Source organism: Sciurus carolinensis, chromosome 2 (genome assembly GCF_902686445.1).
Source record: "Sciurus carolinensis chromosome 2, mSciCar1.2, whole genome shotgun sequence".
Classification (NCBI taxonomy): Eukaryota; Metazoa; Chordata; class Mammalia; order Rodentia; family Sciuridae; genus Sciurus; species Sciurus carolinensis.
This window is the reverse complement of record NC_062214.1, coordinates 166716071-166733989: the sequence shown is the minus strand read 5'-3', so window position 1 is coordinate 166733989 and position 17919 is coordinate 166716071. Positions and strand designations below refer to the sequence as shown.

The following is a 17919-nucleotide window of genomic DNA, read 5'->3' as shown; positions in this document are numbered from 1 at the left end:
GCTCCGGAGGCTGCAGCAGAAGAATCACAAGTTCAAAACGAGCCCCAGCAAATTAGCGAAGCCCTAAGCAATTTCACGAAACCCTGTCTCAAAATAAAAAATAAAAAGGACTGGAATGTAGCTCAGTGTTAAAGCACCCCGATTGGATCCCCAGTACCCCTCCCCACACACACAAAGAAACTATTAAGCAGGGAGCTTGCCTCTTCCCAGAGAACATATGCATGCCCTTAATTCAAGGCAGGATTAAATACTTTCTTAAACTGGTAAAATTAACTGTGCCAATCAGAAATTTACTGCTACCTTGGGAATAAGTATATAAAGTGACACGTTATCAGAAAACTATATTTTATTATTAATTAACACTCGAACATTAGGAAAGTTATAATAGTTACCATTATAATTCAAAATAGACACAATAAAGTGATTCTCCAAGGAATGTCTTCGAGGACCAATAGTTGCTTTCCCTCCACTAGAAGAAGGAATCCCTGCAAGGATTCGCACTGCTCCCATCTCACCAACTGTCAGACTCCAACGGCTCCTCTGTGTAATGGGCCTTAAAACACTTGTGGGACGCGGATGATGCTTCTTCTCCAGCCAAGACAATGAGGTAACTGCCAACAATGCTTAGGGAAAACTGAACTGGACTTGGGTCCCGGGAGACAGAGAACTGGGGAAATATCACAAGGAATGGCCAGAGGGCTGTGGGAGAGCTGGTTGGATGATCCCAGAAGACACAGACAGTTGGAGATACCTGGCAGGTGGTTCAGATTGCAGAGGCTGGGAGCAGCTCCCAGCTTGCCGGTTCTCAAGCCCTGGACTACATTTCCCAGAGGGCTTTGCTTCAGGGCTTGTTGCAATTGAAATAGGGCGTGTCTAGGAAGAGAAGCCATAGTACTTCAGCAGCGCTGGGGCATCTCCCTCCGCTGCAGCTGCGCCGGCAGAGATGGTTGTACTCCTGATCCTGTTCTTCCTTCTTCCCTTTCTCCTGTACGTGGCTGCGCCCCAAATCAGGTCTGTGCAATTGTGTTGTCTTCTCTTGCAAAGTCTTCACGGGGGGACACGAATTCTCACTGAAGCTCTTTTCTCCAAAAAGAAGGACTAGGAAAACTCCTCTAGGGGGGGTCCCCCAAATGGCCTAGAGCCGGAGTTCAGTGGGTTGCAGGCCAGGTCCAGGTGTGTTGGATGTGGGAAGAGCGAGATCCGACACCACAGGCGATCACGAACCATTCTGAGCATCCTGCTTTGCTTTTCCTGACCCCCGCTTTTCGTCCAGCTTCAGGGAACCCCGAGGGCAAGGCTACCTCAAACGCTGGTTTGCAGCTTGGCAGATTTCAGACCCTGGAATGGGATATGACCTCCAATTCAGTTTTCCCCTTAACTCCCACGTCTTGCACCAGCACTATCTAGCTCCCTGCTTCTAGCCTTTGAGGAACAAAGAACGATTCCACCTTTTGCTCCATGGCCCCATTGCATGTGCTCTCGTTACTGTTAGATTCGCACTTTCTTGAAGCGGATGTAAAGGAGAGAAATGAAGAGTATGCACCCTATCCTGTCTTCGAAGCAAGGGCATGGGGGATCTGCATTAGACGCTGAGGGGCAGCGAGGGGGAGGACAAGGAGAGTGACGGGGGACGGTCTCTGGACCTGGTCAGCCGAGTCTGGCCCCGTGCCCCAGAGAATAAGCCGCGGACTGCACAACAGGCAGGCTGCTGATTGGTTCTGATTCAGTCACCAGTAGTGACGGTGGACCAGTGACTGAAGAGACACACACCTTCCCCAGGGAGCGTGATCATAGTTCCAATGGAAATTGAAGCTGTGCCAAATCTCACTCAGTCATTTCTTACCATAGTAAGATTGATCTTTCAAGGCTCACCTGCCTGCTTCTCTACCTCGCTACCTCTCTCTTAGTCTTTTTATTTACTTTCCCTCCTTGGTGACCCTCTTCCGGTTGTGTTTTTTCTCCATCTTGAACACTCACTGCTCTTATCTCTAAGCACACACATGGGTGATCACACTGAAATGAAAACATGAATTTTTTATGTCTTTACCACATCTACTTATGCACATAGAATTTCAGCGAAAAGTTGAGATAGTCAAAATAGTTCCTAATGATCTTTTCACTGGGAATATCTTTCTCAGAAAAAATATTTAAGTGAGGTGATATTTTCGGAGAAAGAATATACTTCAGGCTTTATCTCCAACCTAGCTAGGTCATGAGAGCCACGCTAGAGCTGGACTTTTATAGTTGATTTTCTCTTTCATTTCTGCTGTTTAAGGAGAAGAAGGAGCCAAGTACAGCCCCCAACAATTTGTCACTGTTGTAGCTCAAGCTGAAGGGGTGTGGAAAACAGGGCAGGGGCATGTTCTTTGAGGAGGGAGGCATCAGTTGATGGGTACCACGAGTTAGTTCACCTCCTTTTCAGCTTATTTGCACTAAGCAGATAGCTTTAGTGGCTAGGAGTACTTTGCAATTCCAAGTTCAATGAAAAAGACTGAAATGCTCTTCAAAAATTCACCTCCTAGTCATCTGACTATTTTAGTCCCAAGATTGTAAAGGAGAGAAAAGAAGAATCTGAGGACTGCCAAAATGAATTTGTGCATTTGTTCATTTAGAAAGGCAGTATAGTGTAGTATTGAGGAGCAAGGACTGTAATTAGACAAATGAAGACTTGAATCCCCATTCCCCTTTGTACTTACTTAACTCTGTGGGTGTATGTGGGTGTGTGTGTGTGTGTGTGTGTGTGAGTGAGAGAGAGAGAGAGAGAGAGAGAGAGAGAGAGCGAGCGAGAGAGCGAGAGAGAGAGAGAGAGAGAGAGAGTGTGTGTATGTGTATGTGTGTGTTCATTCCTCTTCATGGGTTTGAACCCCATGGCTTCAATGGCTTCGTTCATGCTAAGCAGATGTCACTGAGCTACATTCCAGTCCCTGTTTATTTTCATGTGTATAAATGTATGTGAGTGTGACTTTTTTCTTGTTTTGTTCTAGATTCATAAGCTTTCATAATTTTAACTTTTCAAATTGATTAATCATTTCTCAAGACTATAAAATGTCAGTTGTGGCAGAGTGACATGCAGAGACAAGTTCTTTCCTCTTCTTGACTGGGTCTTGTGATTTTCTAAGCCAAAAGTACCTCCTGGGGAGCTCAAACTGTAGTCAGGTGCTTGGCTAATCAAACATTCATCCAGTTCTTGTGCTGTGGGGAGCAGCTCTAAATTTTGAAAAGCTTTATTCCTTGTACAAATGCGAATTGTTTTCTTTCCACCAATTTCCCTTAAACGTGTAAAAGGACATAATTGGAAGAACCTAAAGCAAACCTTAGCCTTGGGATTTGAAGATATTGTGAGTTGAGGAATCTTCTGCAGAGATGAGACAATGAAGAACTGATAAGCTCTCCTCCTCTGTCTACAGGAAAATGCTGTCTAGTGGGGTGTGCACATCTACTGTCCAGCTTCCTGGGAAGGTAGCTGTAGTCACTGGAGCTAACACAGGCATTGGGAAGGAAACAGCCAAAGAGCTGGCTCAAAGAGGCAAGTTCATCTGCTCTCAATTCCCTACTGCTACTGAAGTTTTACCTCTCACAGTGAATCATTCTCCTTATTTCTTTCTAGTCCTAGAATTCAAGAACACTCCAAATACCCATTGATTTGCTAGTCTGAACCTAGTGTGATGTTCTGCTTATAATGGACATTTAACAGATATTATTGATCTGTTTTCCTTTCTTGATTTGCTTTAAATACCTCTGTTGTAAGGTAGGGATAAAAATTCCTGTTTTTAAAAAAACAGGAGAAAACAATATTAATATCACATTTATATCAGTATTAATCTACAACACCCAATCAAAAAAAAAAAAAAAAAAAACTGAACTGACAGTTTCTTTCATATGTTGTTTGATAGGAGCTCGTGTGTATTTAGCTTGCCGGGATGTGCAAAAGGGGGAATTGGTGGCCAGTGAGATCCAAGCCATGACAGGGAACCAAGAGGTGTTGGTGCGGAAACTGGACCTGTCTGATACAAAGTCTATTCGAGCCTTTGCTAAGGACTTCTTAGCACGTAAGTGTGGAACCATTGACTATGTTGCAGGTCTTACGATTAACATAGCAGACTAAGCTAAAGGGAAACGATCCCTCTCCCTCTAATACATAGAAATAGTGGATAAAATATAGCCCAAAACTTTCAATACATAACTGAACTCAGGTGATCATTGGGATGTGATTTATGCCCAAGGAACCTCTTAGGAGGTAGAAACAAAAAGGCAACCATAGCAGTGAGCAAGAACCAAGGTCAAAATCTCTTGGGAGTATCAGAACTTGGTAGGGGCTTTTTAAGATCTAGACCCTTGTTGGTTTAAACACCCAAACAAGGACAGGAGATGAGACCTCAGGTTTTCAAGAGCTGGAACACCATATATAAGGTTGAGATTCACAAAGGACCATCTGGTCCATGGTAAAGGGATTAGATAAACCACAAAACCCTGACTACCAGCTCAGGGACAGGACAAAGAACCTTTCCATCTCCTCAGGACACAGATGAACAGTCATCTGCAAGAAACTAAAACCCCAAACTGGTATCATCTTTGGGGTCTGAATCATACCAGAATGGTGTAGGATCTTTATTTTTTAATTAAAAGAAATATTTTTGGGGACTGAGGTTATGGCTCAGTGGTAGAGTACTTGCCTAGCATGTGTGAGGCACTGGGTTTGATTCTCAGCACCACATATAAATAAATGAATAAAATAAAAGTCCATAAATATTAAAAAAAAATTTTTTTTTGGTGCCAGACTCTTGAGCTGAGAAATTAACATAAAAACCTATAGTAGGTGCCAGGTGTGGTGGTACACACCTATAATCCCAGCTACTCAGGATTCTGAGGCAAGAAGATCACAAATTTGAAGCCAGCCTGGACAATTTAGAGAACCTATCTCAAAATAAAAATTTTAAAAGGGCTTTGGATGTAACTCAGTGGTAGAACATTGCCTAGCATGTGTGAGACCCTGGGTTCAATCCCCAGTATTGAAAAAAAAACAAAACTGTAGATCTCATGAAAAGCAAATCCAAGCATATTCCTCCTTATTGCCCAGGGATCTAGGTCTCCCAGGAAAATAACTTCCACTTTTATGAACTTGAACCACATAAGGAAATGGACCCCTAAAGAGAGTTGGCAAGTTTCTTTTGGGGCCTGAATCCCAGAGGCAGGGATATATATAGAACATCCTTTTTTCTCTTGCTTTGGAATCTTCCCATTCACCTTGGGAAATCTTTCGATTGGGAAAGGTGGACAGAATACTTCCCAAAGGCAGTGAGTAGGTGGCTCCTCAACTGGAAATATTGGGAAGGCTATTCAGTGATGTCAGATAGTATTTTGCCCTGTTGTAGAAGGAGGCAGGATTCAACTAAGTTCTTACAATGAAAAACAATGCAGTGAAGGGGAACTGGAGGGAAGATTGAAGTCCTGCACCCCAACTTTCAAAGCCTGGGCTGTGAGGCATGTGTCAAAGTAACAGCTGTGGCTGGCCATGTTCATGCTCCATCTTCTCTTCCTGCAGAGGAAAAGCACCTCCACATTTTGATCAACAATGCAGGAGTGATGATGTGTCCCTACTCTAAGACAGCAGATGGCTTTGAGATGCACATGGGAGTCAACCACTTGGGTAGGTGATCTGGCCTTATCATAAAACTAGAAGAAATCTAAAGTTCTCCTTGGAAAAATTAGGGGTCAGACTGAGCCTTCTTTGTGGTGTGATTGGAGCTCAGGGCCATAATAGACCATGTGAGTATTATAGTTTAGACCAGCCTGAAGCTGAGGCCTGCCTCAGGTTCTGCTCACTTTTTACTCTGTAGTCCAGATGTGGTTTACCTTGGGGATATTTTCCAATGTCCTAATTGGATTAGAGCCTGTGTTGCTTCTTAGAAGTGATCCTGTGGCTGGTATCAGGGAGAGGCTACCACCATTGGAACAAGACAGGATTTCATGGTGATATAGTCAGACCCACCTCCTATATAAGGCTATCTATGACTTTGGCTGTTTCTATTTCCCTAAACCCTCACTGGACTTGTGTAGTTGAGAGTGTAAAGTTGAGGTGAAAGGCCTCATTCCTGAATTCTCTGTCTCCCATAGCTGAGCCCTGCTTACCTCTGCTCCTCACCCTGGCCTTGAACTCTGTTAATCCTAGTTTTTCTCAACAGGTCACTTTCTCCTGACCCATCTGCTCCTAGAGAGACTGAAGGAATCAGCCCCATCAAGGGTAGTAAATGTGTCTTCCTTGGCACATCACCTGGGAAGAATCCACTTCCATAACCTGCAGGGCGAGAAATTCTACAATGCAGCTCTAGCCTATTGTCACAGCAAGTTAGCCAACATTCTTTTCACCCAGGAACTGGCCAGGAGACTGAAAGGTGGGTTTGGAAGAAATGAATGTGGAGACATAAGTCAGTGGGAGGTAGCTAAATGCCACAAGAATGGAAAATGTTTTCTAGAGCCTGTCACCTGGACATAGGACCTGCTTCCATGACTCTAAATGGAGATGATTTTAGTAAATAGCCCACTAAACATTGGAGGTGGCTAGTTGGGAACAGGGAGATTCTTACTTTGATTCTGAAGGCTCCACTATTTATTGTGTGAGCTGAAGCAAATTACTTAATTTTTCAAAATTTATTTCCGCATAGTACAATGAGATTGCTCCCCAGATTATTGTCGTAATTCAGGCTCATGAGCAAGTCAGAATTTTTTTTACTCTTAGTGAGACTGAGTAGCATGGAGGGAACTGAACTGGCACTAGATGCAGCCATTAGAATAAAACATGTGCTGGGATTCTGGAGGAGGCATCAAATAAGAGGGATAGTATGCTTGTGAAGAGGAATCTCCAGTCACAAGTAAACAGAAGTTCTTAGTGTGTTCTACTTGGGATTTCCAACAAAGATAAAGGAAATCTCAATCTAAAAGGGCAATGCATCAGAATTGAGGCAGGCAGAATTCAGGCTCAAGGAATTAAGCACAGGATCCCCACTGTTGGAACAGGATCATCATATCTCATGGTCAGCCATGAGATGAGAGAAAGAAAGTTGGCAGTCCCCTCAATCCATATGCCCAGTCTGTGCCCAGGGCATGACATCCTTTATTAACTCAGGATAGATGAGGATAACTGCATGGTGAGAACTATCCAATGGGTAAGTCAGGGAGCTAGGGCAGCCTGGAGGTGTAGAGATGGGTCCAGGGTGAGAATTAGTAAACCTGACAGTTTTCCTGGATTAGGTGGAAAATAGCTGTGATGAAGAGTAAGAACCCTGGTGTGACAGATTGATTCATCCAACCATTCTGCAGACCTGTACTCCATGCCAGTGGCATTCCATGCCCTATTTAGGGGACTAGGGATGAGGAGGTGGGGGACAAGATAGGTGTAGGCTCTTTCTTGATTTGTTTTATATCTAATGGAGAGAGATGAGGCAAACACTTATTGGGTAAGTGTTTGTACGTTTGTTGTAATACATCAATAATTTTTGCTGTAAAAAGTTCAAATAGTATGATAGTATATAGAATTAAAAATGAAAGCCCTCTTTATTTATTCCACTTTCTTCCCCTCCCAGTTTTCTCCCCTCAAGTGACTGCTGTCAACAACTTATTGTGCTTATTTCCAGTCATTCCTGTGCATTTACATATGCTTGTCATACACAAGGAACTGCATTTCTAACATGGTATCTTGGCAGTTTTTCCATGTGGTACATATTTACTCACATTCATTTTGTTGGCTATATTACATTTAATATAGCTGTACTTAGTTTATTTATCCATTTTCTTTTTTCTTTTTAAATTTTTTTTAGTTGTTAATGGACCTTTATTTTATTTATTTATATGTGATGCTGAGAATCGAACCCAGTGCCTCACACCTGCCAGGCAAGTGCTCTACCATTGAGCCACAACCCCAGCCCTGTTTATCCATTTTCTTAACAACATAAAGATTGTTTCCTTTTTGTCTCTGCTGTTTAATTTTAATTGCAATAATGTTATAATGGAAAAGTGCAAGGACTTATAATGGATTGAGAGCTGGCAAGGACCTTATTCAGTCTAAGGGTTTAAGAAAGATTCTCTGAGAAAGTAAGTTGCAGTCTGAACCCTGAAGGATAATTAGAAATTAAATGGGTGATAGGTGCAGGTGGGGTGAGGAGGCTGGGGAACATTCCAGCCAGAAGGAAGAAGATGAATAAAGTATGGGCTTGGTTTGAGAAACAGAGAAGACCATGATGGTTAGAATACAGGATTGGGCTAAAACTGAGAGTAGATAGAGGCCACAGTTTGAATGTTAGCGTTTATTTGAAGAGCACTGGAAAACCTTTGAAATTAAAGTCTTTTAGAAATGGCAGGAGTAGGTGCAGCAAGCAGTTTCAGTAGTTAAGGTGAGAATGAAGGTGACTTGGATGAGGGTGGTAGAAGTGGAGTGTAGTAGACACTCCTGAGAGATTTAGGATGTAGAAACCACAGAGATTGTGGGTTTGATTCTCAGGATCACATATCAATAAATAAAATAAAGGTCCATTGACAACTAAAAAAATTTAAAAAAGAAAATGGATAATTAACCTAAGGTGCAGCTATATTAAATGTAATACAGCTAACAAAATGAATGGATGTGAATATGTACCACATGGAAAAACTGCCAAGATACCATGTTAGAAATGCAGTTCCTTGTGTATGACAAGCATATGTAAATGCATATGTAAAACCACAGAGCTTTGTTGGCATGGTGAAGTGGGGATCATCAGGAGCTGCTTCTAGATGCCAATTTGGGCATTTAGGGGACATGGCAGCAACCAGTTTTGGACTTAAAAGTGGAAGTTGCTTTCGAGCCTCTGAATCTACATTATGATGGGTTATCTAGCGAAGACTGGAATAGGCAGTTGAAAATATGTACTTTATCTCAAGTAGTGAAATCCACAGCTCTTTTCACTCATTTGGTAGCAAAACCTCAACTACACTAGGGAGATTAGGCAATTGGCAAGATATGGGTATGTCTCATATTCTGCTAAAATCAGAAGAAATTTGAAACATTTTTGGTTTCAAGATTTCCAGACAGGGTTGGGAACCTGAAATAGCATGTGCAGAAGTGTCATTTAGCACTTCCCATATACAAGGGACTATTCTAAGCTCTTTTACATATGTGAGCTTATCTAATACTCAGAACAACCCTGTGCGGTGTAGGTATCATGATTAGCCCCATTTTAGAGATGAGAAAGTGAGTCACAAAAACGGAAGCTTGTCAATGGTTACACAACTAATGAAGGGAGCTGGGAGATGAAACTGGGCATTCTGTCTACAAAGTCCATGCTCTTCACCACCTTGTTATGCTCTCTCGCATAGTCACTGTAGAATTCAAAGAAACAGTTTGGGCTGTAGATGCAGTGTGAGCACTATACAATTACAGAGAGGGAGTCTAGTGAGCCATGAGAATTCCAACTTAACATTTGGGTAGAAAATGATGACCAAGGATGTCCAGGAAACTGAGACAAAGCAGCTGGAAGGGTTAAGAAGACCAGAAGAGGTGTGGGTCATGGGAGCCAATAAAATAGAGGACTTATAGAAAGAGAGGGTCAACAATGTAAAGTGTTCCTAAGAGGTCGAGTCCTGGTTCTGCTACACTGAAACAGTTAATAACCTCTCAGAGCCTTAACTTCTTAATCTGTGAAACGGAAGTGTAAATTAACTGTGAGTAGTGCTTATGATGTTACCATGGGCAGAGGGTTCACTTGTGGGGTCACAAGTTTCTTCCCATCGTTTGCTTTTTTTGGATGTTTGGTAAAATCGAGTCCTGTCTTCCCCTCTTTACATGCACCCACTATAGGCTCTGGCGTTACCACATATTCTGTACATCCTGGCACCGTCAAATCAGAATTGGTTCGGCACTCATCTTTCATGAGGTGGATGTGGTGGCTTTTCTCCTTCTTCATCAAGACTCCTCAGCAGGGAGCCCAGACCAGCCTGTACTGTGCCATAACAGAAGGTCTTGAGACTCTAAGTGGGAATCACTTCAGGTATGAGTGTTTCTGTTTTTGAAGATGAGATTTTATTTCTCAAAGGAAATTATTTGAATTTATCTGGTAGGTTGTAGACTTTTTAAAAAAGTATTTTGTCTAATATAACCCGTTCACATTTTTTGTGATGCCTGCTAGGTTTGATTTTCCTCTCTTATTCTGATAATTGTGCTTTCCGTTTTATTTCTTCCTATCTTTTGTTATGTCAGTCAAGTTTTCTTTATTCCTTTTTAGACTCAGTTCTATATTTCTTACATTAAAAAATATAAATGTTTTTCTTATTGTCTGCAGAATTGAAATAGTACATATGGACTTCCTTCTTGAATAAGTAAAGATTTTTAAAATTGCATTGTAGAGACTTTTGAAAATCAAATAGCATATTGAACTCAAATATACCCATCATCCAGCCTCAACTGTCATTAAACCAGGCCAGTCCTTCCCCATCCTTTACCCTTCCCATATTACTTTGAAGAAAAATACCAGACATCACATAAAGATTGGATTTTTAACATTTTTATCTACTTTCATGACCATGTTAAAGTAACCTGATATTTTAGAGATGTTAAAGTAACCTTATATTTTAGATATTTCTATTAAGATTAGAAAGAAAAGTAATTAGATGATGAAAAGCCTATCGTGCAGACTTACAGAAGAACCACAGAAGTTATATCCATAGAGACAGAATCTAATCTGTGCTTTAGAAAAATATTTGTTTAATGAATAAGTAACCCAGTGAGAGGTAGAGTTCCTGATTTAGGGTATTGACAATTAAAAGGATGGTTGCATGACAGAGGCCCTGAAGAGGCAGAATTTTTGCCACTGAATGAGTGAGTGACTGCATGCGAGGGACGATTTCGTAGTTTGGGTTTCAAGTCTGAGTGTCTAGGAGGTTGATGATGATATTATCTTAGATAGCTGGCATGGAAAAATAACACGTGACTTAAGGTTCTTGAATTCCAAAGGAGTGGACATGAACTCTGACTAACTTAAGCAGGAAGGAAACTTCCTACAGTAGTAGAGCTGGAGATGCCCTTAGATCCAAAGGGAAGACTGAAGAGCTGCTTAGGATAGAATGGCCAGCCAGCCTTCTGGGGCACTGCTGCCAGGGTGACATCTTTTAGTTTTGGTTGCTCACTATACAGTCTCCAGGGAGGAAGCATTGGATAGAAGGAAGTTGCCAAAAGAAGATGGAATGGATATTTAGTCAGAATGACAGTTTTCCCTGGCATAATAAATCTTGCTCTGTATATGTTGAGTGTGTGTTACTTACAAGACATACAAGTAGAAATGTGAAGCAGATAGTTGGAAGTATGGGTCTGAAGTTCAAGAAAATAGATAAATACAGTTTTGTATACTGGAGTGGTTTTCCAAGAGTGAATGGATTCTTCTTCCTGGGAGATGTTAAGAAAAACCCTTTATCTTGGTTTTGACTTGAGTGGTTTAAAGAAAGTCAGCTGCGAATTCATAACTTAGTAATTATTGAATTGACTTTTGAAGAACCTTACCCAGGCAATAGATTCTTAATTTTACTTCATGTTGAAGATCCAACAGCAGCCAAGTAGACCACTATCTAGAAACGAACATAAAAGTCCGTTTTAATTAAAACCTTAGGAACTTTGCACTGGCTATTCTTTCTGCCTATTTCTACTAATCTACTTTCTGTCTATGGTGTTTTGCCTATAATGGACATTTCACAAAGTGGAATCATAAGATATGTGGTCTTTTGTGACTTTCATTTAGCACAATGTTTTCAAGGTTCATCTATACCAAAACATGCATCAGTTCTTATTTCTTTTTATTTAAATTTTTTTTAGTTGTAGATTGACACAATACCCTTATTTGATTTATTTTTATGTTGTGCTGAGAAGCAAACCCAGTGCCTCACCTGTGCTAGGCAAGCACTCTTCCACTGAGCTACAACCCCAACTCCTTGCATTGCTGAATAATATTTCATTATATGAACATACCACAGTTTATTTACCCTTTCATCAATCAATAGGCATTTAGGTTTCCACTTTTTCGCTATTTGAATACTACTGCTATGAACATTCTTATAGAAACTTTTGTATGGATATTACTCTTGAATATATAGAAGTGGAATTTTGGGGCATCTGGCAACTCTTGTTTAACTGTTGAGGAGTTGCCAGACTTTTCCAAAGCAACTATTCTTTTACATTCCCATTGGTCATGTATGAAGGTTCCAGTTTCTCCATATCCCAGACAATACATACTATTGTCTTTCCTTTTGATTTTAACCATCATAGTGTATGTCTTGCCATTATCATTTTCCTGCTAATGATATGGAACATTTTTCATGTGCTTTATTGTATTTTTATATATGCGTATGTTGGAGAAGTATCTGATTCAAATCCTTTGCCCATTTTTAAATTAAATTATTGTCTTTTTATTGTTCAGTTGCAAGAGTTCTCTATAGTCTAAATATAAGTCCTTTATCAAATATATGATTTGCAAGTATTCTTTCACTCTGTGGGTAGTCTTTTCACTTTTGTGTGTGTGTGTGTGTGTGTGTGTGTGTGTGTGTGAGAGAGAGAGAGACTGGGGATTGAACTCAGGCCTCACACAGTGACAAGTGCTCTACCACTGAACTACATCCCAGCCTTCACTTTCTTAATAGTATCCTTGGAAGTACACAAATTTTTAATTTTGAAAAGTCCAATTTTCTACATTTTTCTTTTGTCACTTGGGCTTTTGGTGTCATATCTAAGAAACAACTGCCTCACCCAGATTCACAAAGATTTGCTACTATGCTGTTTTCTTTGCAATTTTATAGTTTTAGCATTACATTTAGGTCTGTCTGTGATCCATTTTGAGTTATGTTTTGTATGTGTTATGAAGTAGAGGCTTAATTTCATTCCTTCCCTTATAGATATCCAGCAGTCCCAGCACCATTTGTTGGAAAGACTGTTCTTTCTGCATTGAATTGTCTTGGTAGATGTATCGGTCTGCTCAGTCTGCCAATACAAAATATAGTCAGCCCTGTGTATCCATGGTTCTGCATCTGTGAATTCAACTAAAAGAGGATTGACAGTATTCGGGGGGGGGAGTGTATATATACTGAACATGTACAGAGTTTGTTTCTTAACATTATTCCTTAAACAACATGGTGTAACAAGTACCTACATAGCATTTACATTAGGTATTATAAGTATCTTAGATGATTTAAAGTATATGGGAGTGGTACAGTGGTCGAGTGCCCCTGAGTTCAATCCCCAGTACTCCCCCTAAAAAAAATTATATGGGAGGATATATGTAGGTTATTATGCAAATGTGACACCATTTTATATAAGGGACTTAAGCATCCCACAGGGGGTCCTAGAACCAGAGACTGGGTGCCTTAAACATTTATTTTTTCACGATTCTGGAGACTTGATCTTATCTAAGATAAAGGTACTGTCAGGGTTGGTTTCTGATAAGAGCTTTCTTCTGGACTTGCGAACGGCTGCCCTCTCTGTGTCCTCACAGGGCCTTTCCTGTGTGCACACATGTTCCTAGCATCTCTTCTTCTAAGGATACCAGTCCTGTTGGACTAGTGCCCCACTTATGGCCTCATAATCTTAATTATCTCCTTAAAATCTAAATTATCTCCTTAAAGGCCCTATCTCCAAAAACAGTCATATTGGGGGTTAGGGTGTCAATATATGAATTTTAGAGAGACAAAATTCAATCCATAGGCCAGGTGTGGTGGCACACACCTGTAATCCCAGAGGTTCAGGAGGCTGAGGCAGGAGGATCACAAGTCTCAGCAACTTAGTGAAGCCCTAAGCAACTCAGGGAGACCTCTCTCTAAATAAAATACAAAAAAGGACTGGGGATATGACTCAGTGGTTAAGTACCCCTGGATTCAGTCCCTTGTATTAAAAATAAATAAATAAATAAATAAATCCATAACAGGAATCTTGTTGGAAGTCAATTGACCATAAAGGTAGGGGTTTATTTCTGCACATTTAATTTAATTTTGTTCTATTCATTTATCTGTCTGTCCTTATGCCAGTACTATACTATCTTGACTACTGTAACTCTATAGTAACTTGCTTTTTGATATTAGCCAATCTTTTATCTATATTTATTCTTAACAAAATCCCAATGGAATTATCAGCACTGCAACCATGCTGATACTATAACCACACTTAAATAGCTCTAACTATAGGACTTAAATAATTTTTATAGCACATCATAGTTTACAAGGTATCTTTGTGTCCATTGTATCATTTGCTCTTCCCTGTGACCTTAAGAAGGGTAGAAGACACAGGATGGTGGAAGATGCTTCCAGAGACCAAATGTTTCCAGAGAGTGGTTCTCTGTGATGGTATTTTCACTCAGAAAGGCCAGGGTGTGCTGGTCATATTCTAAGTTTTCTTAAGTATATATACTACACTTGTAATGCTTGTTTTATAAATGTGAGGTTTTGTAGGTTTTTGGTTTTTGTTGGTTTTTTTTTTTTTTTTTTTTTTTTTGGTTGTTTTTTTGTTTGATTTTTGTGGTACTGGGGATTGAACCCAAGACCTCATGCTTGCTAGGCAAGCATTTCTATATCCCCAACCCTTTTAAAAATTTTGAGACAGAATCTCATTCAGTTGCCCAGGCTAGCTAGCTTCAAGCCTGTGATGCTCCTGCCTCAGCCTCTGGGGTAGCTGGGATTATAGACATGTGCCACCATACCTGGCAGTATGGAGGTGTTTTTAAGTGATATTTCTCAAGGATTAGCTAGTTCTGAGAATTATCTTAAGAACTAGTTGAAAACAGATTCCTGGGCCTCGACCATAGGGATTCTGATTTAATGTCTGAAATAGGACCAGACAAGTTCCAGGATGATTTAGTGAGCTATTTCTCTGCTGGGACTAAATGACCCAACCAGCACAATTGTAAAGGAGGAAAGGGTTTATTTGAGGGCACACAGTTTCAGAGGTCTTAGTCCATAGAAGGCTGGCTCCATTCCTCAGGGCTCAAGGTGAGACTGAACATCCTGGTGGGAGAGGGTGGTAAAGGGAAGCAACTTACATCATGATGATCAGGAAGCAGAGAGAGAGAGAGACTCCACTCTCCAGATACAAAATATTTACCCCATAGCCAATGCCCCAATTCCCACCTCCTCCAGCCACACCCTACCACTTCAATTAATCCCATCAAGGATTAATTCACTGATTGGGTTAAAACTCTTTAAAACCCAATTGTTTCTCCTCTGAACTTTCCTGCATTGTCTCACATGTGAGCTTTTGGGGGATACTTCAAATCCAAGCCATAACAATGATGTTCCTGCTGCTGTCTATGGCCCACATCAAGCCATATGTGTTAATGGACATAGTGTTACGAATTTGCTTCATGTTGTTAATTCAGACTTGGCAATTCTCCTTTCACCTTCAGAATTTGCTTAGAAGCCAGGCATAGTGGTGCATGCCTATAATCTCGGCATCTGGGGAGACTGAGGCAGGAGGATCACAAGTTCGAGGCCAGCCTCAGCAATTTAGTAAGGCTCCAAGCAACTTAGCAAGACCGTGTCTCAAAATAAAAAATAAAAGGGTTAGGGATTTGGCTCAGTGGTTAAGTGCCCCTGGATTCAATTCCCAGTTCAAAAAAAAAAAAAAAAAAAAAATAGTCACCAATATAGCAGTGTTGAGATGTGGGGCCTTTCAGAGGTGATTAGGTCATGAAAGATTAAATACCATTATTTCAGGAGTGGGAGTGAATACCTTTAACAGGATGAGTTGGGGCTGTCACCATGTGATGCCTTCTGCCATGTCATGATGCAGCAAGAAGGCCTTCACCAGATGCCAGCCCCTTGAAGTTCAACTTCCCAGTCCCCATAATCATGAGCCATTACATTTCAGTTCTGTATGAGTTAAACAGTCTATGGGTGATCAGCCTATAGCAACACACAAAGGACTAAGACACACCTGGTACCTTTCTTTTCTGCTGTCACCTTTTCTTCCTTTGTTGTTTATTAATCTGACTGTATTTGTCTATGAGTTTAAAAACAGTTATAACTGGGCTGGGGTTGTGGCTCAGTGGTAGAGTGCTTGCCTAGCATGTGTGAGGCACTGGTTTTAATCCTCAGCACCACATAAAAATAAATAAATGAAAGGTATTGTGTCCATCTACAACTAAAATATATATATGTGTGTGTGAATGTGTGTGTATAACTGTATTATATATGTATAACCATATATATATATATATGTATATATATATATATATATATATATAAAATAACTGCAGGTAGTTCAGGAGTAAGGAAATATTTTATTACTCCAAGCATCTGTGACCAATGTAAGCAGCAGGATTTCAGCTTTGTAATATGCCCAGGGCCTTGGACTTAAAGAAGGTGGACATACACAGGTGTCAGGTAGGCAGTGATATTAGAGTTAAATATATGCAAAGAAAGGAGGACATAAGACCAAATGAAACATCTGATGAGAGTGACCTAATAAGAAGATCTAAATGGCAATCATATTTTCTTGGAGAACAGGACATACTGTGGTCCTGTCCTGAAAGACATGAGATCCCCTGGGCTATTTGCCTGTCATATTCTTTATCCCAGGCAGAGAGCAGATTCCATTCTTAACCCTTTGCTTCCTGCCTCTCTGTTTCCCTTCCAGCGACTGCCATGTGGCATGGGTCTCAGCCCAGGCTCGTAATGAGACTATAGCAAGAAGGCTATGGGATGTCAGCTGTGACCTACTGGGGCTCCCAATGGATTGACTGGTGGTAGCTGGACCCCAAAGAAGACTGCAGCAGAAGATAGAGCTCCCTGCCAAAATGATTCTCCTTCAAGGTGGCCAAAACCTTAAGCACAAAAAGAGCAAAACTTTCTGGCCTAGCCTATGTGGTGTCCAGTTAATTCCAGCACACTGCCAGACTCATGTTAACACCTTGCATTTGTCCAGACTTCCTTTGTTCTTGTTACTGCTAGAGTTTCTAGCAATATCATTGGATAAGATAACCCTTATATGACCTGCACAGCTTATATTTTCCTTCTGAAATTTACTACTACTTAAGAGAATCTAAGCTCTGGCAGGGCTGACGTGTGAAAACATGGACTAAGCTACTTTCTTTGTTCACAGTGTAGTTCCTGCCAACCAACCAGCCTTTACTTCAAGGGGGGCACATTGCAACTTCCCCTGAACCCCATGAGTCACAGTGTCAAGAGCAGGGCTTCATTGCACCAACACTGGAATTCTTTCAGGAAATCCTTCACTGAATCTGGATTACGGCCTGGCCTTATCTCTAACAACCTCATGCCACTGCTGTTAAGACATTTACCCAAGTCTAAACCACTTCTAAGAAGTTTGTGGGGTTTGGGGGGAGGGCAGAAATTAAAAAAAAAAAAAAAAAAAATCAAGATCTGTCAGTTTCCTACCATTTCTCAGACCAGTAAAGGGATAGCAAAAATAGCGTTATAAAAAAAAAAACAGGCCACTTGGCTTTACTGACCCCAGTCCCATGGAGGCCACCTTTTTGTGCCTTGAAACCAGAAGAGGAAAGGGAAGTGTTTTCAGTCATTGTCATTGTGTTATCTTTTTGTGTCTTATGTATTTATGCAGTTGGGAGTATTTTCACAAAATTTACAACAGCCACAAAGGAACAGTAGTCAAAGCAGATGCTAATATCAAGTATATGATCAGAGATGGAACAAATCAATGCCATCCGTTTGTTTATATAAATGAGTATAGCTGCAAAGAGAAATAGATTATATATGTTGGTAGTCAGCCAATAAGAAGCAGGTGGGTACAGAGACAAGTTTAAAAAAGTTAATTTCCTAAAATTCTATGTTTTATTTGGAAAACTTTTATCAAAAGTTATGCTGCCTAATGGAAGTTTGGGGAATTGGTAATGTTCCCATCACTTGATTGGAGTCTGTGATTCTAAGAGTTGGTGACTTTCTTGG

At 40.7% G+C, this 17919-nt stretch overlaps 1 protein-coding gene across 1 annotated transcript; it reads left to right on the top strand.

Moving 5' to 3' along the window:
• The first annotated feature begins 859 nt into the window (after nt 1-859).
• Rdh11 (retinol dehydrogenase 11) lies at nt 860-17507 on the top strand. The gene is made up of 7 exons (XM_047540447.1): nt 860-1011; nt 3408-3526; nt 3894-4049; nt 5543-5647; nt 6183-6392; nt 9827-10016; nt 16631-17507. The coding sequence occupies exons 1-7, from the start codon at nt 944-946 to the stop codon at nt 16731-16733; spliced, it is 951 nt and encodes a 316-aa protein (XP_047396403.1). The 5' UTR covers nt 860-943; the 3' UTR covers nt 16734-17507.
• Nucleotides 17508-17919: the final 412 nt, after the last annotated feature.

Coding starts and splice junctions, on each gene's coding strand:
- Rdh11 (XM_047540447.1), top strand. CDS start 944: ATGGTTGTACTCCTGATCCTGTTCTTCCTTCTTCCCTTTCTCCTGTAC. Junction 4,050..5,542: donor TGCTAAGGACTTCTTAGCAC/GTAAGTGTGGAA, acceptor CTCTTCCTGCAG/AGGAAAAGCACCTCCACATT. Junction 6,393..9,826: donor ACTGGCCAGGAGACTGAAAG/GTGGGTTTGGAA, acceptor CACCCACTATAG/GCTCTGGCGTTACCACATAT.